The 27,002-nt window shown below is 40.1% G+C and overlaps 3 protein-coding genes across 3 annotated transcripts; all 3 read right to left on the minus strand.

The window, feature by feature from the left end:
* Positions 1 to 1,187: 1,187 nt before the first annotated feature.
* On the minus strand, positions 1,188 to 2,048 carry LOC121741022. Its single transcript, XM_042133704.1, has one exon. It carries the CDS (start codon positions 1,989 to 1,991, stop codon positions 1,368 to 1,370), a length of 624 nt encoding a protein of 207 aa, XP_041989638.1. The 5' UTR covers positions 1,992 to 2,048; the 3' UTR covers positions 1,188 to 1,367.
* A 1,995-nt stretch (positions 2,049 to 4,043) lies between these two features.
* LOC121810242 (alkane hydroxylase MAH1-like) lies at positions 4,044 to 5,846 on the minus strand. Its single transcript, XM_042211008.1, has one exon. The coding sequence runs from the start codon at positions 5,760 to 5,762 to the stop codon at positions 4,263 to 4,265; it is 1,500 nt and encodes a 499-aa protein (XP_042066942.1). The 5' UTR covers positions 5,763 to 5,846; the 3' UTR covers positions 4,044 to 4,262.
* Positions 5,847 to 9,724: 3,878 nt separating this feature from the next.
* LOC121811697 (alkane hydroxylase MAH1-like) lies at positions 9,725 to 11,463 on the minus strand. Its single transcript, XM_042133364.1, has one exon. It carries the CDS (start codon positions 11,378 to 11,380, stop codon positions 9,881 to 9,883), a length of 1,500 nt encoding a protein of 499 aa, XP_041989298.1. The 5' UTR covers positions 11,381 to 11,463; the 3' UTR covers positions 9,725 to 9,880.
* Between the last annotated feature and the right edge of the window lie 15,539 nt (positions 11,464 to 27,002).

The raw sequence follows: 27,002 nt of genomic DNA on the forward strand, positions 1-27,002 counted from the left end.
AGAGTAGTGAAACAGAGGCCGACACCTTTGTCTTTAGATGCATTTGTAAAGTCAAGACAACCCAAATGTATTGACTGTTGAATTGTGTTTTCACAGCTCCAAGAGCCAAGTTTTCTTACATTTTGGCTTCCTTATCGTATTCACTTATCAAATTAATCTAATCTTGAGAAAAGAGCATTTTATGATATGCTTGATTGATTATAATTCATTAATATTAAAGGTGCGCACTTACATATTTCAGAGGGATGATAATGCATTATGCACATTCTTGATATGGTGATATTGATTCCATCAAGTTATATTGTGCTGTTTTTTCACTATTCTACATATTTCTTCACCAACATCAGTGGATTTGAGATAAGTTTACTCATTGACCTCCATTATTAAATGATACAGTGCGTCTTATTTGATTGAAAAAAAAAATGCTAGGAGTAGTTCGTAAGTTGAGTGTGACATGGGGTTGATATGGTTGTGTCACTAAAGCTAATAGATTGTTTTTGAGTTGTTAAATGACCCTCATACACCATAAGAGCCGTTTAACTGTTTTCATAATTATTTTGGGCCTATTTCTGTCATATAGTAATTATTAAGCCCAATATATTAAGTGGATGACAGTTCAGAAAACCCCAAACTTATATAGTGTACAAATATAAATCTCATAATTTACGGAAATCCACCCGGACTACCAATAACCATGACTAATTTGAATCAATAATTTAACCCCATATAAATAAATAATATAAAAGGTAGGATAATTTTAAAAAAAATAAAATAAGAGTTATTCATCATGCAATTATAGAATCGATCACGATTGGCAATCCCTAATATAAATACAACCAAGAATAGTGGCGCAATCATAGATTTTGAGTAGAGGCGCTAATCAATAAATTATAACCAAAGAAAATGATTATTGTAAGTAAAACAAATTGAGGTTCCATTAAACATTTTTATTGGAGAAAAATGAGTGATGTATAGAATTCGTTCTTTCAATGGGTTGAAGTGGTGGCATGGCCCAGCTTAGTTAGTGTGATAGATTTGGGGCTTGGAATTTTCAAATGGTTGGTTTGGATAATTTTATAATATAGATAGATGGGTTTGTATTATTCTTTAATTCATTCCGTTCTTAATGCATCGTATGAAATGTAGAAATTTAAGATTATGGGCCTATATTTTCCACTAAAATTCGACACACATTCACTTTTCTTTTCAAGTTTCCACCTATAACACAAATTCAAATTACATTCAAATCTTTGTAATAACAAATGAAACTATATGTCTCTATCCACGTTACACAAAAGAGAGATTTGCACTATAATCTAAACAATAAAGCCGAAAGTTATAGTGCACAAGCAAAACAGAGTGCGTGTTTAAGTGCACAAGATGAGCCTGTTCAAAACCATGACACCACAAGAGAGCGTCACGAAAAACATGGTAACAAAATCCCGGGCCGACCATGTCCTAACGGCCTTAGACTCGACACGCAAGCTCTTGGCCCGACGAAGCGCATCCACCTCGGTGAGCAGATCGAACTCCACGCCCTTCCTCTTCAATTCCTCCACGCACTTGCCCAGAAGCTTGGAGTCCTCCTTCTCCCGCCTCAGCATCTTCTCCAAATGCGACTCCACATCGGTTTTGTAGCGGATGGCCCAAATGAAGGGCAGCGAGAAGAGCAGGGAGCAGAGGGAGGGCAGCCAGGAGCGCGTGCAGAGGGCGGGGTGCCCCGTTGAGAGGAGGAGGAGGGAGGTGGAGTGGAAGAGGAAGAAGAGGCAGTAGAGGTGGGTGATTTGGCTTCGGGTGGCGTCGATTTGGGTTTCCTTGAGGGAGAGGCGGTTGAAGATGAGGTCCTCCTCTTTCAGCCACTGCTTTAGGAGGAGTTTGTGGGTCGGGTTGCCGGCGATCTGCTGGAGCGGGTGCGCTGCCTTTGCCTCCATTAGAATTGATGACGATGATGATGATGATGTTGTTGTTGTGTCACTGTTGCTGTCGCCCATTTATTGCTGCTCTGTTCAGATTATTGAGAGAGAATTAGGAAACACAGTTATGACTTATGAGAGTGAGCGTGAGCGTTTTCATATGCAACGGTCCGCTTTCGAATTTATTTCTTTTTTAATTTGCAACGGTCGAATCGCCGGACGCTGATTTATTTGATTTTAATCTTAATCAATTTTAAATATTTAATTAAATTACTCCATAACAATAATTAATTAAATTACTCAATTTTAAATATATAATAAATACTCCCTCCGTCCCCTAATAGGAGTCGTTGTTTGACTGGGCACGAGTTTTAAGAAATGTAAAGAAAAGTTGGTTGAAAAAGTTAGTGGAATGTGAGACCCACTTTTTTTTTATATTGGTTTTATAATAAAATGTGAGTGGAGTGAGTTAGTGGAATGTGAGACCTACTACCATTTATGGTAAAAATAAAGAGTGACTCTTAATGGGGGACGGCCCAAAAAAGGAAATTAGCGACTCTTATTCGGGGACGAAGGGAGTAGAATATAATGATGTTTATAGTTAAGAATATGTGTTAATTACAATTTCATAACACTATAAACAATTAAAAATATTATAATCAATAAAAAAAGAGAAATGTACTTCTCTCAACTCACTCTAACTGAAACATTTAATATTCAACAAAAGATTTTATAAAATTTTAATTTCTGATATGAGTAGAGTAAAATAAAATAAAATAAATAACAAAGAGGAAATAAGCATATATTATGATTAAATAAATAGTTCAATAGTTTTGATCAACAAAACATAGATATTCATAAATAGAAACAAAATATTAAAAAAAATAACAACAAACCAATAGTTCATAAATTTTGAAAAACTTCTTTATAAATAATGGTAGAATCACCCCTACTATCATCATCTTCTCCACAAACTTAAATTTTCAAACCTTCACGACTTATGACTCTGGATACAACAACGTACAGTTGTCGTGACGGAAGACTGACTTTTTCATAAATAATCCAACATGAGAGAGATTGACCTTGACTTTTGTTAATCGTCATTGAATACGACACACCCAAAGAAAATTGTCGTTGTTGGAATTTGAATGGAAACCTTGGATCAAATGGTATTAAAAATTACTATAAAATTTAAAATAAAGAATGAAATATAAAATAAAATACATGAATAACTCAAAATATGTTTCACACTCAATCATCCCACAGAATTAGGCCATTTAGGGTTGACACGAGTTTTAATGTGTAATTGATAAAGTGGAAGAGAAAGAGAAAAAGTAGAGAATTTGTACTGGATGGTTGGCCCCAATATTGAAAGAGAAAGAGAAAAATGTTTGCCATAAATGCATCTGAACTATTTATATAGGACGGACGAAAAAGAAAATATGGTCTATTTCTATGAGATGAAGGGAGTAATAAAATATTAGTGAAATTAACTAGTGGAATGTGAGACATACTTACAATTTAAGTGAAAATGAATAATTAATAGAGATTGGATGAAAATAACAAAAATGGACAAATAATGAGGTATGGAGGAAGTAGAAGTAGAAGGTAGGAACATCCATGACTTAATTCTTGTCACTACAGGTTGAGAAGTGGACCTTTATCAATTGACACTCATGTCCTAATCTTTCACTGGGCCTGCACATAAGGCGCACCTACCTATACAATACATGGTACGGGACATTGGTAAATGCCTAAATGGTTCTCATTTGTATCATTCGATCTCGAACAATAGATACTTTGTCTTATGCTACCGTTATATCTAGACGTGTCAAGAAACTATCACCTTCTGAGAGGGACAAGGCAACTAATTATATTAAGTTTATAAAAGCAATAGCATGTTTAGAAAATTTATTGCCGACCTTACCAGCACCGGAGGTGTACTAATCAATGAACCCCAGAAACCTACTTTCTTTTCACAAAACTATCACCTTTTGAGAGGGACAAGGCAACTAATTATATTAAGTTTATAAAAGCAATAGCATGTTTAGAAAATTTATTGCCTACCATTGCTACCAAACAACAACATAAAAACTTTTTCTGCTCTGCTATGACACAAAGCCCGCATTATTTATCATCCGTAAAAGTGAATAATGTGTTTATTACATAAAATCAATGGTTTTGTACACTAAGCAGCAATACAAATAGTACTACTAGAAAAGAAGAAAATACACAAATGAAGCAAATACAAGCACAATGGTTGTCTGCAACTGCAAGTTGGATAAAGCAAAAGATAACAGTCTGTATTATCTTATCTTAATTTGTAATCATTGGTTCACACCCTACCCATCAATTTCTCTTTGACAACAACACCTTCAATCCTTCCCTAGCATGCAGAATTATCGAGTCCCGTGGAGAAACCTTGTGCCCCTCGCGCAGTCTCACCTTGTACCCGTAGAGTATCGCCGCTGCCACCATCTTCATCTGCACAAACGCCATCTCCTTCCCCAAGCAAGTCCTCGGCCCCGCGTTGAATGCCGGAAACTTATACGACGGCTCATGTTTGATCTTCCCACTCGGAGAAATCCACCTCTCCGGCTTGAACTCCAAGCAGTCTTTCCCCCAAACACTCTCCATTCTCCCCACCGAATAAAACGATATGATGAGCTTCCCGTTGCGCGGGAGGTAATGCCCGCTTGGTAGAATGTCAGGCGACACAGGTGCCTTGTGCTCCAGCGCCACAGGCGGGAACAGCCTCAGCGACTCGCAGAGCGCTCCATGCAGGTATACTAGCTTATGCGACTCCTCCTCGGAAAACGGCCTCCACTTGCTCTTTACACCGAGCTCCGCTTCCATTTCTTCTAGAATCTTCGCTTCCACGGTAGGGTTTTGACCGATGAGCCAGAACAACCACGTGAGGCACGTGCTCGTCGTGTCCCTCCCGGCAAACATCAAACTCAACGAGGTATCCTTGATGAACGATTTTAGAGTGCCATTGATTACCACTGATTTCTTCTCTCTATACACCTTCTCGAACGCATCCAAGACACTCCTCTTATTATCACTGCTAAGGGAGAAAGTGATATGTGAGTAGATGAAGTCATCGAACGCGGCTTTAGCCTTGGCGATGGTCCTCTCGTCTCCGACGTCGAGCCACCTCTGCAGCTTCCACATCCATTCCGGCAATATGTGCCGCCTCAGAAGCGGCTCCGCCAAGGTGCTGAAAGCCTTCTCGTAAGGGAAAAAGGGCAAGCCGGTGCGCAAAGTGCAGGGGTCGTAGTCCAGCACGAATTTGCAGATATTATCAAAAGCAAACCGCTGGAAAACATCCTGCAAATCCAAATGATTCCCTCCTGAAAATTGATCGAGAATCGGGAAAAGGCCGGTGTCCACTTTATCCCACACAGTCCTCTCGAGATAGGCGTTGAAATCGGTATGTTTGAGCTCCGCCATAGTGGTTCTCCGGTGAATCTCCCAGAGCTCGAAGTCGGCGCCGAAGATTCCCTCGCCGAGGACGTCGAAGATCTTGCGAAACTCAGGGCCCTTTGGATAGTTGGAGAAGTTTCTACTGAAAACGTGGTGGATGTTCGCGGGATCGGAGGTGAAGAGCATGTCGATGTTGAAGAACCACGGCCCTAAGAACCGGTAAGTGCCGCCGCATGCGGTTAGGACCTCCGTCGCATAGTCGTGTATCCGCCGCAGATTTAGAAGAACCGCCGGCAGCATCCCAAGAACCGGCCATATTGTAGGCTCCGGCGGTTTTTTGCCTCTTCTGCTTGCTAAGTACCAAACCACAAGCAGTGGTGTTATCATCAGCAGAGACTGGTATTGGAATTCAAGTATGGCCATTTCGGAGAGAGTGAAGATTTTGTTTTTTTTTTGCCTATCTCAATAGTAGTATGTGTCTAATGTTGGCTTTTTGCTTGGATACATTGTCTTTAAATAATGATTTTTGGAGACCCTTGGAAATGGGGCAATCATCTCGTTATGGGAGATTTAATTGATGGTTGAACTATTAATTAACTTGACAATAATTAGTTACGCTCAAATTTAGGTATGAAGTTGATTTGTTTGATGATATAATAATGGTTTTTAGGTAAATATCATGATGTTTATCAACTTAATATTTCACATTTTTTATAAAATTAATACTCACTCTGTCCCTCTTTAGTAGAAACATTTTTTTTGGCACGAGATTTAAGAAAAATTATTTTAAATGAGTTAAGTAAAAGGAGAATAAAGTAGAAAGGAAAAAGACAGAGAGATGAAGAGAGAATAAAATATTTTTTGCCAAAAAAGAAAATGACTCAGCTACAGTGGGACAATCCAAAAAGGAATACGACTCGACTACAGATGGACGAAGGGAGTATTTCACATCTCTATTATCCTTTGATTTTTCTCTTCGATGCATTTTCCGAACAGTAATTGAGATAGTTGGATTTGATAAAATCAATTAAGAGGATCATATCTATCTAATTTTTAGTTGAGCTAGTTCTGATGTGATTTTTTCAAGTGTTCTTTGACGATATATTCAAGCTTTGAAGTTTGAATCTTAGTGGTGATGATGATTTCATTTGAAATAAATCGATCGTCGTATTTAAATTGATATGAGAAGGCTTTGGCGACAGCACAATAGTTTGCAAGATGGACACTTGATGGTAAGACTAATTGATCCACCTCCTACCTCCTATATGTGTGTGTGTACATATAGAATACGTGCATAAAGACAATAATCTGTATATATGACAATAATTTATCAATTTTGTTTCTATAATTAAGCATTTTGTACTTACGTGTCGTAGATCTCAATTAGTTGCGAGTTGAGGTGGAGGCCCCTCCATTCAATTATGTTCAATTATTGGATATACATAACTCCAACTCCAGCGGTCCACCAATCCGCTCATCAAACTTAAATACATAAACCATACACCTTTAGGAAGACATAAGAAACAATAATAAGAGTCCATATTCTTTAATAATACTTTAATTACAATTTAAATACTTTAATTACAATTTAAATATATAAACTATTCACCTTTTATGAGGACGCATAAAATAAATAGTTGATTTTTTTTACACAAAATTTTAAAAAATAATAATACTACTGGTATTTAATGAGTCAAGAGCGTAATTTAACAATTTACATAAAACTCAAACTAATTTAAAGATATCACAATTGTATAAAATACTACCACATTCACATAAAATTGTTAAAATCAACTCTCAAAATTTGTATATTGTTGCAACAAATGGTTAACTAGTGCATTTTGTTATTAACATAAAAAATAATCGTTTCAAAACACAACCCAAGCCCGAAAGTGACTTGAACCCAACAACAGAACAAGAAACAAAATCTAGGAGCCCCACAAGTCGGGCACAACCATTGAATCAAAATCTAACCAACAACTACAATCAACTTAAGAAACTACTCCATCCATCCGCCAAAACCTAACACATTTTGCCATTTTGGGTTATCCGACATTTAAAGACACATTTACCTTTTTTCACTTTTAGTAGGTGGACCTTATACTCCATTAACTCATTACACTCACATTCTACTATAAAATTAATACTCCTACCTTCCTAAAAAAAATAAACAAACTTGTAAATAGTACGGGTATTAATGTGCAATTGGTGGAAGTAGTATAGTGGAAATAGTGTACTATGCAAAAAATAGACAAACTTGTACAGTAAGAGAAAGATAAGAAAAAGTAAGAGTGAGAGGGAAAATGTAGTAGAAGTAGTATAAGTGGATTGTGGAGTCCACATTATTAGTGGTGTGTAATTAGTTAAAAACCTTCTATATTTAGAATTGGTCTAAATTTGGAGGACCACTCAAAATGGTAAAACTAGTCTATTTTTTAAGGACGGAGGGAGTATATAAAAATGAGATCCACTTTCCACTAACTTTTTATTCATATTCTTTATAAAGACAAACAATTTCTTAAAACTCGTGTCGAGTCAAATGTATTTTTAATTGGCAGGCAGAGGGAGTACTAAGCAAATTATTTCAACAGCCAAAACTAACAAAACAAATGTGTCAATCATCATCCTCGGGCAAGAAGCGGAAGTTAGGATATCCGAAATTTATAGTACTAATAAACAAAATACTTTAATTACTTTTTCTTTCTCCAATAATAATACTTTAATTACTTTTTCTTTCTATCACTCTCTTATTTTACCAATTGTGTATTAAAACTCATGTACTATAAAAAATGCATACTTTTGTGGGACGGAGGGAGACTATGTTTCATTCCTAGAGATATGTAGTGATATTATTTTGAGTTCGAGAACTTAAAGAGGTGCAAAGTGCAATTTTTAGAGATCAAATATAAAGTTCATTATTGTTAAAACCAAATTAATGACTAATTATTATTCCCTCTGGTCCCTAATAAATATCTCATTTTAATTTTATTATTTTAAGTAAGTAAACCCTATAATTCATTACTTATTCTATTCACAATTATTATAAAATTAATAAAAGAAGGGTTCACTAATTTTTTCTATCCATTATACTTCACAAAGTTAAATAATTTTTTAGAACACACGGATTAAATACGAGACATTTACTACAACGTGTAATTTGACTTTCTCATTTGATGTTTTTGCAGTGGCAGACGCAGAAAATATTATTGGTAGGGGCTGCATTTATACCCTATATATATATACTATATTCAATAAATAAAACACTAAATATAATAAAACTTAATAATATATTAAAAAAATCACAAATACAACTATAAAAATGTTAAAAAAAAATTATAAAAAAAATTATTATAATGCATAAATCAATATATTACTATGTTGCAAATATATATAAAAAAAGATAGAAAAATAGTATATGAATCTAATTTGAACCAAACTCCAATTCTAACATCTTAAACTCAAATCAAATAATAGTCGGCCAATTTATCTAAAGAAAATTAAAGTTTTAATGTATATTATTATAATTAGACTTATCAATTTTTTTGTAAATTACTATTGCAAATAAATAATGAAATGTTCTATTTTACACAAGGTTGTAAGATATTCAATAGAGTAAATATCAATTACTAGTAAATTATTACTATAGCCTATCATTGATGTAACTATTAACAACAAAAATTTGACTACTAAATTGAAATTTTGGTACATTGTATATACTTTCAGAATGATTAATAGTATAGTACTAAAAGCTATATTATCAATTTAGAATTATTACATTACCTAAATGGAAATTGAACACAATTAACAATTTAATAGCAACACTATTATTACAAAAAAAATGTTTTGAAATTAAATTTATGAATTGATTGTACTTTTAATCTATGTGTGAATATATTAACAGAGTAGTTATTAATTATTATAGCTTAACTAGTCCACATATTCTACACTATTCACAAGGAAACTTTTAGAATAAAATAATATTATATTGCTCCACTTATTAATTTTTTTTTAAAAAGGACGTCTTCTTCTTCCTTCAAACAAGGAGCCATTTTCATCTATGTAATTTCACCTCTGCAATTTTTTGATTCCAAAGTTTAGCCCCTTCTACCATTTCAATTTTGATGATTTACTCTTCAATAATATAAACTTGGGAAGGGCTAAAGAGTGTATACGAAATATTTTGCAAAAATTGAAGTAGAAAAAAACACAAAAAAAGTTGTTGGGAGGGGCTTAAGCCCTTCCTCCCTCCTTACTGTGTCCGCCACTGTGTTTTTGCATCTATTGTTTACCAGGAAAAACTCGCGTTTAAGAGGATATGCTTCTTTCTCCTTTCCTTTGATTATAAACAAAACAAATAAATATATTATGTAGTGTATCACATAAAATCATCTGACCACATAATTGTACAGACCGACCCAACTTGTAACTTGTTAGTCACTTAGTAGTATTATTCTTAATACAATAACCTAATTAATTTCACTAGCTCAGTATACAATTACAGTTGATTAAACGTAACATATTTTTTATAATGACATTATGATTCACGAATCAATGGCAGATAACCTCACTTTCAACCCATGCTTGGCTTGAAGAATTACCGAATCGCGGGGATAAACTGGATGCCCCTCAACCAGTTCAACATGGTAATGGTAAATAATAGCCGCCGCCACCATCTTCATCTGCACAAACGCCATCTCCTTCCCCAAGCAAGTCCTCGGCCCCGCGTTGAACGCCGGAAACTTATACGACGGCTCGTGTTTGATCTTCCCACTCGGAGAAATCCACCTCTCCGGCTTGAACTCCAAGCAATCCTTCCCCCACACGCTCTCCATTCTCCCCACCGAATAGAAGCTCACTATGAGCCTCGAGTTACTCTCGAGGCAATGCCCGCTCGGTAGAACATCCGGCCTGAGCGGCGCCTTGTGCTCCATCGCCACCGGTGGGTACAACCTCAGCGACTCGCACAGAGCGCCGTGCAGATATCTTAGCTTGTGCGACTCCTGGGAGGTAAAATATCTCCATTTATTTCCATTCATGTTGTTCAATTCAATCTTGATTTCCTCCCTGATATTCCTGTCCGTCGCTGGATTCTGCGCCACGAGCCAGAAAAGCCAAGTGAGAGCGGTGCTGGTGGTGTCCCTGCCGGCGAACATCAGGTTGAGCGATGTATCCTTGAGAAAATCCCTCAACCCGGACGCCGGCCCAAGATTCTTATCCAAATACATCCTCTCAAAAGCCCTCAACATGTTAAACCCTTTCCCTTCCTCATCAGATCCCAATCCAATTCGTGAATAGATGAATTCATGAAACACACGCGCCGCGTCCGCCAGCTTCCTCTCCCTCCCTATGTTGAACCGCGCCTGGATCCTCCAGATGAACTCTGGGATGACGTGGCGGTACAATAGCGGCTCCCCAACGGCGCTGAACGCCTTCTCGCACGGGATGTGCGGAAGCTCGGGGGACAAGCTGCAGGGATCATGATCCAACACAAGCTTGCAAATATTATCAAACGTCAGGCGCTGGAATATATCCTGCAGATCAAACTCAATCCCCATTTCACAAAAGCCGCGGAGCAAGGGGAGGAGGCCGGCCTCCACCTTGCCCCAGACGGTGGCCTCGAGGTCGGCCGCAAACGTAGCGTGGCTGAACTGCGAAAGCGTGGTCTTGCGGTGGACCTCCCAGAGGCCAAAGTCGGCGCCGAAGATTCCATCGCCCAAAACATTGAAAATCTTGCGGAACTCGGGGCCCTTGGGGTAGTTGGAGAAGTTGCGGCTGAAGACGTGGTGGATGTTGGCGGGGTCGCAGGTGAAGACCATGTTCATGCCGGAGAGCCACGGGCCCTTGAACTCTAGGGTGGTGCCGCGGTCGTGGAAGAATTGAGTGAGATATTCGTGCGGGCTGTGGAGATTGAGGAGGACTCCGGGAAGCATTCCCAACACCGGCCAGTTCGTCGGGGTGAGGATTTCCTTTCCTCTTCTCGTTACTATGTATGCTATCAATGGGATTAACAGCACAAGCTCCGGGTAATCTAATAAACCCATTTTTTTCACTCCTTCTTATCTTTTTTGTTAGGGTTTGATTATATCATGTGTTTGATTTAATCATTTCATTTTGCTCCGAATTGGTTAACTCTCGGATTCACGATTCAAGAAAAAGGTTTATGGAGTATATAAATTTATGGCAGCTATGGCCACTTTCGTGGTAACTAGTGTGTTTTGAATTAGGTAGCTACTACTGGTACATTTTATTTCTATTGTACTAGTTTCTGAATAGAGTTACAATTTTCAACAATACATGGTGTATATTTTTTTCACGTGTTTGAATACATACTGATAAAAGTGCCTAATTTCCACTATAAAAACTTAATACTACAAATATTTTTTATCAAGTGTTAATGTTCAAAATATCATATACGCAACCGCTATTTAAATGTTAACTAGAGACCAAAACACGGTGTTCACTATAAAAACGTTTTAATTCACTATAAAGGTTTTAGTTCATAATACGGAGTGAACGAAAACGTCATTATAGTGAATGGTAATTAGGTTTATTTAATTATAAGGATGTTGTAGTTTATTATAAGAGCGTTTAGTTCACTATAAGGACGTTTAGTTCATAAAATGGATTTGAAAACATGGAGTGAACCAAAACGTCCTTATAGTAAATTCTATATTTTCAAAATACATCAATCTCATCTTTTCATTTTTTGATCTAACGATTGAGATTTGTTCTCTATTAATGCATTAAGATTGAGTTATACATTGATCACTTGTCTATACACAAACAAGTAGTTGAACGCCTTGCAATTTATGTTAGTGAAGGTAAGTAGATATGGTAATGCAATCCGAAAATTTGTACCATGACTCAAATTGTCCGCAATCCAAATAGCATCCTTAATTGCATTAAAAATGTCCGTCACAGTTTTTTTAATTGTTGTCGTGTACGCATTACATTAACGAGTAGATTAATTATAAAAGAAAGACAAAGGACCACAGATCTACTAAGATTATGTTGCTAATGTTGGTTAAAAGACTTTGATCGTCAAAGTAATACATAGATCAAACATTTTTTAATACAAAACGATTATTTAAATCATTCTTTACATTTTTAGAAGTGAAGTGATCTTTATTTCTTTGAAATCACTAAATTTAGATTAATGATTAAATAAAAATGGCTTATATTTAAAATGATATGCCATTTCGCTCCTTTTATGGATGTAGCTAGCTAGCTAGAGTTAGTTATGTATAAATGTTGAAATTATGCTATTAAGTCTAAACGGCAAGATTGGTCCCTAACTAAAAACAATTAACAAAGTAGAGAGCACGCAGAACAACTATATTATGAGCTAGAGGGATCAAAATGTATTTTCAGTATTCCAAAAATAAAAACTACTAATATATGTAATTATATATAGGGAATGGAACAAATGGGTTGTGATCAATGTCGAACCCTTCTTAAAGACAGAACTAGAGATCAAATTAGGGCCCTCCATTTTCTTAATCTTGAGGTTAGGATTAATTTACAATTAATTTAATATTTTATTCAATAAAAAACTTTTTTAAAATTTTTTTAAAATTTTTAAATTTTTTTTATAATTTTTTTATTCAATAAAAACTTGTTGGAGTAAATAATGAACTATATTCACTAAATAATGAACTAAATGAACCTATGTTATGAAGTAATTTTTTGCATTCATTACATATCGAATTTACTTTAACTGAAAGATAATTATGTCATAACACATTATGAATTAATAAACTAATGGAATAAAGTAATAGCATGACTGAATGAAGTAATAAACTAATGGAATGAAGTAATTAACTAATGGAATGAATTAATAGTATGACTGAATGAAGTAATAAGTTCATTACTACTGCTAGGCGTTTAACACAGTTAACATTGTATTTCAATAAAATGTCATATTTACTTCATTACTAACGTTCATTTGGTTAATTATTTATTGAATATAGTTCATTACTACCGCTTAACGTTTAACACTAAAATTTATTGTATCATTAATGTATTTCAATAACATGTAAAAATTACTTCATAACATAGGTTCATTTAGTTCATTATTTAGTGAATATAGTTCATTATTTACTCCGACAAGTTTTTATTGAATAAAAAATATAAAAATATACAAAAAAAATTAAAGAGTTTTTATTGAATAAAATATTAAATTAATTATAAATTAATCATAACCACAAGATTAAGAAAATGGAGGACCCTGATTTGGTCTCTAATTCGGTTTTTAAGACTGGATTTGTGAATAATGAGACTCTGGAACAAAATACAGAAAAGTTTTAAATCAAAATTGAGATCAAATTAGAGAAATTAGGATGATCAACATTCAACCATCTAGATTATGTTAAATAGCAGATTATAAGATTTTGTTATATTCAAAATAATTCACCATTAATTGGCATAAGTTGACCGGGCTTAGATTATAAGTGAGTGTAAAAGGTTAATGGAATGCGGTTACTCCTTCGGTCCACCACTAAATATTTTCACATTTCAAGAAATTTTTTGATTTTGTGGAAAGTTAGTCATATTTTTATATATTACTTTTATAATAAAATGTGGGTGAATTGAGTTAGTAGAATGAGGGGTCGACTTATTAAAAATAGGAAAAATGAATTGGGACTTTTATGAGCGGACGAACGAAAAAGGAAAAATGCGACATTTAATGGCGGACGGATGGAGTATAATTTTACACTCCCTCCGCCTGTAATTTAAAGAGACATTTGGATTCAGTACGCGTTTTTAAAAATTGTTTGTCTTTGTAAAGGAAATGAGTGAAAGTTAGTAGAATGCGAGTCACATTTTTATATATTAATTTTATACTCACTCCGCTCATAAAAATATGTGTATTTGAAAAATGACACAAGAATTAAAGCAAAATTGGTAAATTAAGAGAGATGATGTGAATAGTAGTATTAGTGGATAGTATGACTCATATTATTATTAGTGTTTAATGGCGGCCCTAGTGGTATAAGTTTTAAGACCATCTCCAATGGTACACTAAAACTTAATATAGGATAGGTAATTAGCTTCAATAGTACTCCAAAACCAATCTCATTTTTGGTTTTTGAGAAAAAAATACCTATCTTTAGGTTTGCACTAAACCCAAACCCAAAAGTTTTTCAAAATTTATAAGTAAAAAAAGCATAATATAGAGAATATTCTTTTAAGTTTGAGTTTAGTGTAAATAGTTAGAGTAAAATCATATTTAATGTGACATTTACACTAAAATGAGTTTAAGTTTAGTGTAAATGGTTGAAGATGCTATAAATAAATTGATGTATATGGGTAATGAGTTGGGACAACGACAAATACGGGTTTTGCATGTTTTTAAGACCTAGATTTGAGTTGTTTTATCAATCATACAAATTATGTTTTGAAATTGCATATATTATACATTTTGATATTTTGACGTGTTTGTTGAGAAATGATAGAAAAAGTAAAAAAAAGCTGCAAAAAGGCCAATGTGCAACAACCTTAGTTCCAGTCGATTTTCCCAACATTGTTGATAAGTCGTATTCTAGGCCTTGGTTACGGGTCAGTATGATGTGCTTAATTGATTATATTTGCAAAACAGTTGTTTAAAGTGTGCAGGATAAGCATTCTAGCCAGTAGGGAAGTTTCGGAATGTTCAGGTGAAGAAGGCACTAGCATGATCTCATACTGATCAGTATTCGTGCTAAAACGGCTTGAGATGGAGAAGACGGATAGCTGGGACGGATTACCCACAATTAAGGGCAAAGAAGTCAAATTGCAACGAGGATTTACCCTAAAATCAAGGGTAGCCTCCCTATAAAAGGAAGCCAAATTGGAGAGGAGGGGGAAGGGGGACTCATTTAACACCATCTTTAGGTAGAAAGTTCTCTCGGTAGTTTCAGTCTTTCAGCCGTGTCCCACTTCTTGCCTCGCCGTAGCCATGATCACTTGACGTTCAGATGTTCCCAGAATTCCAGTCATCGTCCATTCCAGCCAGCAAGATCGTAGTTTAGAGTCTCATCGCCCGGAGTGGCAAAACACTTTTACATTGCTTTCGTAGTTTTAAATTTCTCGCTTTCCTTACGTTGGATCTTGTTTACCTTGGGATATTTTCTGCTTTTGAAATACTTTGTTGAAGATCCGAACGTGTTTATGCTATGAAGTTGATTTCCGTTTCGTTTATTGTGGTGTTTCTTTATTCCCTTGCCTAGTTAGCTTAGATCTAAAGTTTCTCGGTGTTTAAAGTGCTGATTCTCTCAATTCCGTTTACGTAACAAATTTCTTTAGGATAGATAAACAAGTACTGTTCGATCGGAAAGTAGGTCGTTGCATGCAAAGCTTAGTTTTAATTTCTGAATCGTTCTTTCATGTTGACCAGTATGCAGAAGTCCAGTTTCAGTGTTTGATTTCGGATTTGATTTCTTAGTTTTGGATCTGTGTTTGTAAGCTGTTAATCTGAGTTTTTCCGTGTGGAATCTGGAATTGTTATCTGAATTTTGGAAGTGTTTGTTGAAGAAGATGATGTCTATTTCAATTGGAGGGGACCACTTACTTTTCAAGATGCTTTTGCTTTTGTCCTTCACTTTTAGTTAAGCCCTGTCAGCCCAGTCACAAAACTTCCACTACACTCTGAATATTCTGTTTAGCCCGAAATAGAAACCCGTACCTTCCAAATATTTTCTGTTACAAAATTGTCTCCCCATTCCACGTACACAGTTACATTCCAAATGTTTTCCTTACCGTCTGACTAGTAGAACACCTCCTTTAAGTTCCAGCCTAGGTAGAAACTCAACCCAGCGTGGTAGCTAACCAAATCTTCCGACTGTCACCGCGGTAGTTTAAGAACGCACCATCTCTGTGGGATTCGACCCTTACCACCACTATACTGATCAGTAGAAGTGGGTTGAGGAATCTTTGAAACCAAGGTCTAGGTTAGTTAGGATTTCTATCCTGATCAGTAGGATATATCCTTGCTTGAACGACACCTCCGCACCTTAGGTCCTTTCAAATGGCGCCGTTGCCGGGGATCGAACGCGTTATTTGCAATTACTGTGAGTGATACTTCGGTGTATATATTGTGCATAACTTTTCTTTTTTTTTCCTTTTCTTTTCAGTTTATGAGAAGCAGTTCGGCTCCTGACCAGTGGAGGCCGAAGATACTTCAGCGAGGATCGATACTCGTAACCACTCGATCCGGGTTGTCGACGGCTTTATCTGACTTAGGTTCGAGTAGCGACGAAGAGCAATACAACATAGAAGGACCAATACCAGAGGAGATACCACTGTTGGAAGGCATTCCAGTTCTGATGGCCGCCAACGGAGATGAGGATCCAGAGATCGGTACCCTTAACGCGCATACCGAGGGAGAACCATCGCAAGCCATAGTCGTCACTCCAGGGCAAACCGTCTGCGATGTGAAGCCTCATGTGATCGCGATTCTGCCTACATACTGTGGGAAGAGCTATGAAGGGCCGTATGAGTTTCTGCATGAGTTTTGTAAAATTTGTAGGGCGCAGAGGAGACCAGCAGGAGCGAATGAGGATGATTATAGGTTGAAGGCCTTGCCATTTGTGCTCAAGGGGGAAGCCAACACCTGGTTCATGCGCCTGCCCCCCAACTCCGTTGAGACTTGGGCCGATTTCAAGTCAGCATTCCTAGGCGAGTTTTTCCCGTCATCAAAGACAAGCGCGCTGAAAAGGGAAATAACTAATGTGAAGCAAGGATATGATGAACCTTTGAGCGATTATTGGGCAAGATACATGGGTCTTTTGGAATCATGTCCCAACCATCGCATGGCGGACATTGAAGTACATCATACTTTCTACGAAGGTATGAACGCGGTAAACCAAGGATCTAGCAAATTCATCGTCAGGAGGAAGCTTCACACAATTACGGGTCAGCGAAGCGAAGAGAGTCCTAAGGAAGCTACTGAATGCAAAGAAAGAGTATGACCATTCAAGGGAAGGATACAACCGAGAGCGGGCTGCTGTTGTCTTGTCTACTGATCAGGAAAATAAACTGGAGCAGAAAATGGACTTGAAGATGGATGAGCTGAAGAAGTCACTTCTGAGTGCGATCGAGAAGAGCACCCCACCACCTCCCCCAGCTGGGAATTACAAAGGTGCAGAACAGGGAAATCAAGGACCGAACTATGAACAGCCTAGTGACTACGTGAATATGGAACATGTCAATGCTGCGGGGTACTTCAATTCCAGTGGGCATTGGATTCAGGGTAGACAACGGGATGCACCATGGAGGGATCATCCAAACTTTCGATGGGGAGACGGGGGCCAAAATCAGAACCAAGGACAGAACCAGTATAACCCCAATCCAAACCAAAACCCTAACCGTGGACTAGCAAACCCAGACTACCAGCCCAACTGGTCAGGAAGAAACCAACAAACCCAAAATCAAAGCCCACAAAGCCAAAACCCGAATCCTGTTTATGTACCACCCCACCAGAGAAACTTCCACAGTTTCCAAATCAGCCAAATCATGCACCCCAACACCATCAAAACCAAAATCAGTTTCAAGCCCAGCACCAGAATCAATATCCTCAAGATCAGTACGTCCCTCCTGCCCAGTATAACCAATACCCGCCTAATCAAGGCCAACAAAACTTCCAGAACTACCAACACCAAGGGCCGAATCATTTCCAAAGTCCGAACAGGCCAAGGAGGTCCGTTGAGGACATGATGGGTGAAATGCTAGCGTCACAACAGAGCATCAAAGGAGAATTGCAATCCCATAACGAGGTCGTGCAGGGGATGCAAAATGCCCAGAAAGAACATAAGGCGAACATGGATATGATGAATAGGCAGTTAGCCCAACTGGCCAGTTCGGTGGGTGATTTGAAGGAAAATGCAGGGAAACTACCATCTACAGTCCAAATGCCCGAAAAGGCAAATGTGAGTAAGGTTACGTTGAGGTCAGGAACTACTTATGACGCGCCTCAACCCAAACGACCTAGTGGAGGATCTAACGGAACGAAGATAGGAGGCGATACCGTTTCAGCGGAAGAACTAGGGAGACCTATGCCTCAGATGCAGGATCCATTCTTCTTGGATGCTACACCAATTGCAGGAGATGAACCCGAAACCCTACTGACCAGAAAGGAACCTCATCGAGAGGAAGAGCCCAGAATGGAAGCCCAGACTCAGGAACTACCCCGGAAAGACTCCAAGAAGGGTGCTAAGGGACAAGTAGATGAGAAAAAAGGGGAGAAACCATTCCCATTCCGATTTGTTACAAATAGGAAGAAAGAGAACCCGGTTGACTATTTGTCGATTTTTGGGAAGTTGGATGTCACCATACCATTTCTCCAAGCCGTGAAACTACCCCCCCTTGGGAAATTCATAAAGGATTTCATAGCCGGGAGAGCCCAGAAGGATGGCAAGATTGTGGTGGAAGGAATAGCGTCAGCAATAGTGCAAGAGAAGTTACCACCCAAGAGGGCCGATCCAGGTATGTTCACTTTGCCTATAGCTATAGGAGATGTGAAGGTCAAACATGCAATGTGTGATTTGGGGGCGTCCATAAATGTTATGCCATTGTCTATCTATAACCGATTGAAGGGAGTTAGATTGTCTAATACTAGGGTGTTGATCCAACTGGCTGATAGGTCGTGCATAAGTCCTGAGGGAGTTTTAGAAAACGTGTTAGTAAGAGTGCATGATTTTACCTATCCTGCTGATTTTTATGTGATCAAAATGAGTGAGCATGAAGCGAGGGAGTCGAGTGGAGTCTTGTTAGGAAGACCATTTTTGAGAACGGCTAAGACAATAGTAGACATGGCCGAGGGGACAATTTGCATTGATTTCCATGGAGAGAAATTTACTTTTGATATCAATGAAGCCATGAAGAAACCGATTGATTCTGAAAATTTGTGCTATGTTGACGGAATTGACCCCCTTGTCCAAGATTTCCTTGAGACCGAACTATTGCAGGAAAAACTCCAAACATTAGATGTTTATGAGCAGGCTGACGTCGAAGCCGCTGCATGGTGTGAAATGATCAGTAGCCAAGGGTTGACTGATGAAGAAATAGAAGTAGCAATCAAGGAATTCTGTCAGAAATCGGAGTTCACTGGAGCCGCAGGGGTTCAGCTACCAGCCAGTATAGAAGAACCATCGAAGGGAGGTTTAGAAAAAGAAGGAGAGATTGAGAAAAACCCTCTACCCGAAGACACACTTCCACCTCAAGTTGAGCTGAAGAAGTTGCCACCAAATTTGAAGTATGCCTTCCTCGGAGGTGAGGACTCCTATCCAGTGATCATCAGCAGCAGCCTTACGAAGGAACAAGAAGCTAGGCTACTAACCGTGCTGAGCAAGAACAAGAAGGCGATTGGATGGAGTCTTACAGATTTAGTTGGAATTAGCCCCGACGTCTGCATGCACCATATTAGGCTGGAAGATGGAGCAAGGGCACATCGAGATGCCCAAAGGAAAGTAAACCCTAACATGCGAGAGGAAATATTGAAGGAAATCTTGAAGTTGTTGTCGCTAGGGATTATCTATTCAGTGCCAGACAGTGAGTGGGTCAGCCCAATCCACATGGTTACAAAGAAGTCGGGAATCCAAGTCGTCCAAAATGAGAGGAATGAGCTGATTCCAACGAGGCTAGTCACGGGTTGGCGAATGTGCATCGATTACCGCAAGCTGAACAATGCAACAAGGAAGGATCACTTCCCTCTGCCTTTTATCGACCAGATGTTGGAGCGACTCGCTGGGAAGAAGTACTTTTGCTTCTTGGATGGGTACAGCGGATATTTCCAAATCTACGTGGATCCTGAAGACCAGGATAAGACCACCTTCACTTGCCCATTTGGAACGTATGCATACCGGCGCATGCCTTTCGGCCTATGCAACGCTCCAGGTACGTTTCAACGCTGCATGATGAGCATATTTTCTGATTTGATTGAGGATTGCATAGAGATATTCATGGATGACTTTACGGTCTACGGAGACTCGTTCGATTCTTGCCTTCATCATTTGGATATAGTTCTTGAGAGATGTCAAGCGAAGAGTTTGGTTTTGAACTTCGAGAAGTGCCATTTTATGGTCACCGAAGGGATTGTTCTGGGACACGTGGTCTCGGAAAGGGGAATCCAGGTAGATCGAGCAAAGGTGGACGTTATATCTAAATTACCGTTTCCTACTGATCAGAAGGGGATTAGGGGTTTTCTGGGGCATGCCGGATTTTATCGACGATTTATTAAGGATTTCTCCAAAATCGCCCAACCCCTTACCAGGCTACTTCAAAATGACCTGGAGTTCGTTTTTGATGAGCAATGCAAGGCTGCTTTCAATCTCCTCAAGGAAAAGCTGATATCCGCACCTATCATACGGGCTCCTGACTGGGACCATCCTTTCGAAGTAATGTGCGACGCCAGCGACTTTGCGGTAGGGGCCGTGCTGGGTCAGAAGATCGATGGGAAGAGGTACGTAATTTTTTATGCGTCCAAGACTTTGAATCAAGCCCAGCGGAATTACGATACCACTGAAAAAGAGATGCTGGCAGTGGTGTATTCTTTCGAGAAGTTCCGGCCGTATTTGTTGGGATCCAAGGTCATAGTATATACTGACCATGCAGCCATTAAGTATCTGATTGCCAAGAAGGAATCCAAACCACGCTTGATCCGATGGGTACTCTTGTTACAAGAATTTGATTGGGAGGTGGAAGATAAGAGAGGAGTCGAGAACAAGGTGGCAGACCATTTGAGCAGAATAATGCAAGATGGAAACAGTGACGGAGTGCATGATAAGTTTCCAGAAGAACATTTATTTGAGGTGATTTTTGTGCCCAAAAAAATTGATTGGGAAGTAGTGCACAAACTAACTGGTCAGAATGATACAACAAAAGGAAAGGAGAAGGTAGGGCAGGAGCCATGGTATGCGGACCTGGCTAACTACCTAGTAACTGGAGAACTTCCAGAAGCACCAAGTGTTACCAAGGCACAAAGAATGAAGATCAAGAGTGAAGCAAAATACTACTTTTGGGACGACCCCTACCTATGGAGGGTAGGATCCGATCAAGTGATAAGAAGGTGCATTCCTGACTGGGAGCAGCGGGATGTTCTAACCCACTGCCATTCGTTAGCATGCGGAGGACATTTCGGATCCAAGAAGACGGCAAGGAAGATTATGGATAGCGGCTTTTATTGGCCAACACTCAACAAAGATGCGTACGAGTTCTGCAGAAGTTGCGAGCGTTGCCAACTGACCGGTGGAATATCTGCCCGGGACGAAATGCCGCAGGTTCCTATAATAGTTTGCGAGCTATTCGACATATGGGGAATGGATTTCATGGGGCCTTTTCCTTCGTCCTATGGCAATCTGTATATCCTAGTCGCGGTAGATTACGTCTCCAAATGGGTAGAAGCCAAGGCCACAAGTACGTGTGAAGCAAAGGAGGTGGCCAAGTTCTTAAAGAGTCATATCTTCAGCGGTTCGGAGTTCCAAGGGCGATCATATCAGATCAAGGTACACACTTCTGTAATCGCACAATTGAAGCCTTAATGAAGAAATACGGTGTGCACCATAGACTTTCCAGCCCGTACCATCCGCAAGCCAATGGTCAAGCGGAGATCTCTAACCGTGAGATAAAGAAGATTTTGGAGAAGACTGTGAACACTTCGAGGAAAGACTGGAGTGTGAGGTTAGAGGATGCTCTCTGGCGTATCGAACAGCCTACAAAACCCCATAGGCATGTCCCCTTACCGGATCGTTTTTGGGAAGATGTGCCATTTACCGGTTGGGATCGAACATCGAGCATACTGGGCAGTACAGAAAGTGAATATGGATGCTACAGCCTGCGAAGAGGAAGGAAGCTGCAGCTGCAGGAGCTTGAGGAACTTAGATTGGAGTCATTCGACTCAGCCATGTGGTACAAGGAGCGAACCAAACTGTGGCATGATCGAAATCTGAGAACTAAGGAGCTCCACGTTGGCCAGAAAGTACTACTCTTCCAGTCAAGATTGAAGCTTATGCCAGGGAAACTCAAGTCCAAATGGACAGGACCTTACATCATAACTGCACTCAGATCCAATGGAGCAGTAGAAATTTCAGGGAGTTTTCCTAACTCGGAACCTTTCATAGTAAATGGACATAGGTTGAAAATATTCAGGGAGAATAGCGAAGTGGGTGTAGTGGATGAAATTCCACTGCAAACACTTACATCGGTTTCATACTGATCAGTAAGATGGGAATTTGGAATTCCACATGGCTAGTCCTTTTTGATAATTTTCTGCGTATACTGGCCAAGTAGGATTCCAAATTACCAAGAAAGGTGTAAATTATGTAAATACGTAATTAGTCTTTGCATGTCAGATAATTCCTAAGAAAATCCAAAAAAATATTTTCGGGCCTTAAATTTAATTTGGAGTACACATGACCAAGAGACTACCTATTTGGTGCTATTTCAATTCTAATTTAAGAGCCCATTGAATTATTCCCTATTAGGTAGGTATCGAGAAAAGACGAAATTTTGAATTAAGACTCTTGCAGCTTTTGCAGGGTGGCAGCGGCTGGAGTGGCGTGGAGCAGAGAGAGTAGACGCGATAGCTAATCTTGTATTCGCTGCCTCATGTTAACAGATTCGTTGGGTTGTCGGGTGTGCGAGTGGTGATGACGAAGGAATGGTGTATCATACAGACCAGGATGGTCGACCATTGTGATTAGGGGGGGATATAGCCTTCTCTCCGAGATAATGATGTTGTTCTATACGAATGCTCCCAAGATATGGCAGAGGGAGAGGTTTCTCGTGGGATGGGTGGCAATGAGATGACACTGATAAGCTGTCCAGAAACCCAGATGTATTTTCCTCACGCGCTTGGCGCACCAAAGGAGATATAGTTCTGTCATCGATGTTCGGACGACTGAATTCGACTGTCCCAGCAAGTTGAAATTCAAGTAGAGCTGTACCAGGCGTAAGATCGGGTTGTTGAAGTGGATGGAGCGGGAAATAGTGGATGAAAATTGCCCAGCGTCCGGGTGAGTTAATTATTCCCATACCCCCTGTGGCTCAAAATCGACGTGCCTGCGGGGAATTCCCCATTCTCACTTCTCCACTCTGGCCCTATGGCTCCTCCAAGCTACACATCCCAAACGGACTGTCACTCAATCAAACTCATGCTTATCTCTCCTCCAAATAACCCAAAGCTTAATGACTCCACGTCCAAGTCTGAGGTGACCCTAAATCTGAATGTAGTGAAAAACTCCTTCGCTAGCCTAATAGGGATATTCGGATCCCTATTCTCCAATAACCAATCAAATCCTAATGCACACACATAAGATAGAAAAGTTCACGGGCATCCAACTCATCGAGGGAAGGGAAATGGAGTACCCTTTCCACACTTAACTTGCTTGCTCCCCGTCATCCTTATTATCGAAAGCATCTTGTAGCTTTTTGGAGTCGAACAACTTCATCTCCTCACCAGCTCATCAGTGAGTTCTACTGTCCAGCGTCGGTACTTCAGTTTCTCTAACGGAGGATGTATTAGTTCCCGATGGTTCAGTGGAAGCTGTTGTTCACCATACTCTACATCCTCCAGGGAGATGTCGCTGTCGGATCCGACTCTTCACTAGCAGCATAGTCACTGTCGTTTGTCTCCTGACGGTGCGGTGGGGTTCTCTGAGCTGGGTCTGTGATGACGATGACTAATGTTCACTATGCGTTGCTTCTTGCTGCTTGGCTTTCTCTTAACAGGGGCTTTCCCCTTTCTTTTCTCTCCTCCTCGCGGTACCTGCTTTCATCTCTGTCTTCATTCTCTTCCGGTTTCTTTTCTGCTTGTGTTGAGGGCTTGTCCTGGGCAGTAGGGCAGGTCTCCACGCGGGTATGTGTACTATCATCTCTTGGCTCGACGTGACCTACTGACTCATATGCGAGGTCCAGACCCTCAGCCATCTGCTCAGTCTCATCTCTCTGGTCACTCGGCGTTGGTGAGACCACTTTAGTTTCCCTCTGAGCATCCTCCAGGTTAGTAGCCGGTAAGGACTCATCCCCAGGTTTTGTAGGAGTAGTCCTGTCCTCTTAACTTAAAACTTCAACTGGATCTGCTGTTTTGTTCGCCTTCGTCTTGCTGGATGTCCATTTTCCTAGGCATCTCTGCGATACTCTCTTGGGCTTCGGTCGTACTGCCTTGGGATCGTCCCTCAACACCAATTTCCTTTTGACCGCTTTCGGTTTCAACACTGGAGGTGCCACTGATCCTGGTACCTCTGTTCTTGCTACTGTCTCCTCCTGATCAATATGCGCATCACTCTCCCCTGCGTCGGGCTGGGGAGTCACTGACTGTGGTACTCGTCCTCCGGTTTGCCTCTCTTCCACCTCTTCTTCTGGCTGATGGGCTGGGCCTTCTGGGTCGTTCCTTGTACTAGCTTCTCCACCCTCTCTTACTGCCTCTGATGCATCTTCTTCTTCCTCACAGGTTACCTCCTTCAACAGCGCCTCAAACTCCTCATCGGTCATCAGGCCTTGCTTTCTAGCTGTTTCATTCAGATCTATTTCTTCCCTCGCCATTTCTTGGGGAATGGTTTCCACCACCGGCGTTCTTTCTGCTTCATCTCCTCCCTCCTGGCTCTTCTGCTCCTTGCTTCTCCTCTCGTCACGTTCCCCTGGGTCAGAGTCGTAATAGGCGGAGATGGGGTCAACATCCATCGAGTCGCTTTGTTGTTGAGTCGGGGAGGGTTCTTAGGGTTCTGATGGTGCGGTCGCCGAGGGAGATTCCCGTTCTGGAGGAGTTGTTGAGGAGGTCGGAATGGAGGTGAGTGGTTGTACTGTGGGTTACACATTCGATTCTGCTGCAGGTACTGTCGGGGCTTCTCCGGTCATGCTCCATTTGTCTCCGATTCGGCCAAAACCTGCCAACTCAGCCACCTAATCTCAATTTGGGTCCTGCTGTCTGAGGAACTCCGTCATTACGTCCAAAGAAACCATCGCCGGAGCCTGAGGAATTGGCTCCTGTGGTTGCGGGTTCGGCGACCGCTCTCCCAGTCGCAGATGCGATTCTGGGGTTTCTTCCCTGCGGGTTGAAGGGGTTTTCTCACCGGTTTGTTTCTTTGCCCATTTCTTTTTTCCCATGGATTAAATCGATGATTTCGGGTGGTAATATGGGTGTTGGTTTCTGTGGATGACGGCGGAAATTTTGGAAGAAAGGAATTGCAGGTGAGGGTTTGTGAGGTGAAAGGGGGAAAGACGGGCTGGTTATGATGATGGAAAAAGGGCAGTTGGGGTTTTGTAACCGGCTACAAGAGGTTTCCAGGTCACGCATCTTCTTGTGGGAGACGGTTGGGAGCGCTGCCTCCTGATTGGACGTCGCCTGTCTTTTCTCTGCACACGCACCCTCCCAGTCGCTGTCCGCCTGCAAAGCTGCAACAAAGCCCAATTCAAATTTCGTCCCTTAACGATTTCCCCCTATATTTTCCCAGATTAGTAACAAAGTAAAAAGGACATTTAAATAAAATTGGAATTTCACCAAATTGGTATTCTGGTGGTCAGTACGTACTCCAAATTAATATTTGAGGTCCGAAAAATATTTTTTTTTGGTTTTAAAATTTAACTTGCATGAAAAGAAATTAAATTAACTACCACGTATTTACAATATTTACATCTTCCCTTAGGAAATTTGGAATTCTACTTGGCCAGCGTATGTAAATTACGCTAAAAGAAGCTAGCCAGTGGAACTCCAAATTCCTATCCTACCGGTCAGTATGCAACCTTAACATGTGGTTGCAGTGGAATCTCATCCACTACACCCACATCACTACTTTCCCTAAACACCTTCAGCCTATGTCCATTTACGATAAAAGGTTCTGAGTTAGGAATACTCCTTGAAATCTCCACTGCTCCATTAGAACGGAGTGCGGTTATGACATAGGGTCCTGTCCACTTTGACTTGAGCTTCCCAGGCATTAGCTTCAATCTTGACTGGAAGAGTAGTACTTTCTGGCCAACATGGAGGTCTTTGGTCCGTAGATTTCTGTCGTACCATAATTTAGTTCTCTCCTTATACCACATGGCAGAATCAAACGATTCCAATCTAAGTTCTTCTAACTCCTGTAGCTGCAACTTCCTTTCCTCTTCACAGGCCCTAGCATCCATATTAACTTCCTGTACTGCCTAGTATGCTCGGTGCTCGATCCCCACTGGTAAGTGGCACATCTTTCCAAAAATGATTCGGTACGGGGAAATTCCTATGGGAGTTTTGTAGGCTATCCGATACGCCCACAGAGCATCCTCTAACCTCACACTCCAGTCCTTCCTAGAAGGATTGACAGTTTTTTCTAGAATCTTCTTTATATCTCGGTTAGAGATCTCTGCTTGACCGTTCGCTTGTGGGTGGTAGGGGCTAGATAATCTGTGGTGTACACCGTACTTCTTCATCAAGGCTTCGATAGTGCAGTTACAGAAGTGTGTTCCCTGGTCGGATATGATGGCCCTTGTTACTCCGAACCGACTGAAGATATTGCTCTTGATGAACTTGGCCACCTCTTTTGCTTCACACGTGCTCGTGGCCTTGGCTTCTACCCACTTAGAGACGTACTCAACTGCAACTAAGATATACAAGTTTCCATATGACGAGGGAAAAGGACCCACGAAGTCCATCCCCCATATGTCGAATAGCTCACAAACAATGACCGGGACTTGTGGCATTTCATCTCGTGCAGA

Source organism: Salvia splendens, chromosome 7 (genome assembly GCF_004379255.2).
Source record: "Salvia splendens isolate huo1 chromosome 7, SspV2, whole genome shotgun sequence".
Classification (NCBI taxonomy): domain Eukaryota; kingdom Viridiplantae; phylum Streptophyta; class Magnoliopsida; order Lamiales; family Lamiaceae; genus Salvia; species Salvia splendens.

What these genes read in the sequence shown, in the direction of transcription:
- LOC121741022 (XM_042133704.1), bottom strand. Translation starts at nt 1,991, where the DNA reads ATGGGCGACAGCAACAGTGACACAACAACAACATCATCATCATCATCG.
- LOC121810242 (XM_042211008.1), bottom strand. Translation starts at nt 5,762, where the DNA reads ATGGCCATACTTGAATTCCAATACCAGTCTCTGCTGATGATAACACCA.
- LOC121811697 (XM_042133364.1), bottom strand. Translation starts at nt 11,380, where the DNA reads ATGGGTTTATTAGATTACCCGGAGCTTGTGCTGTTAATCCCATTGATA.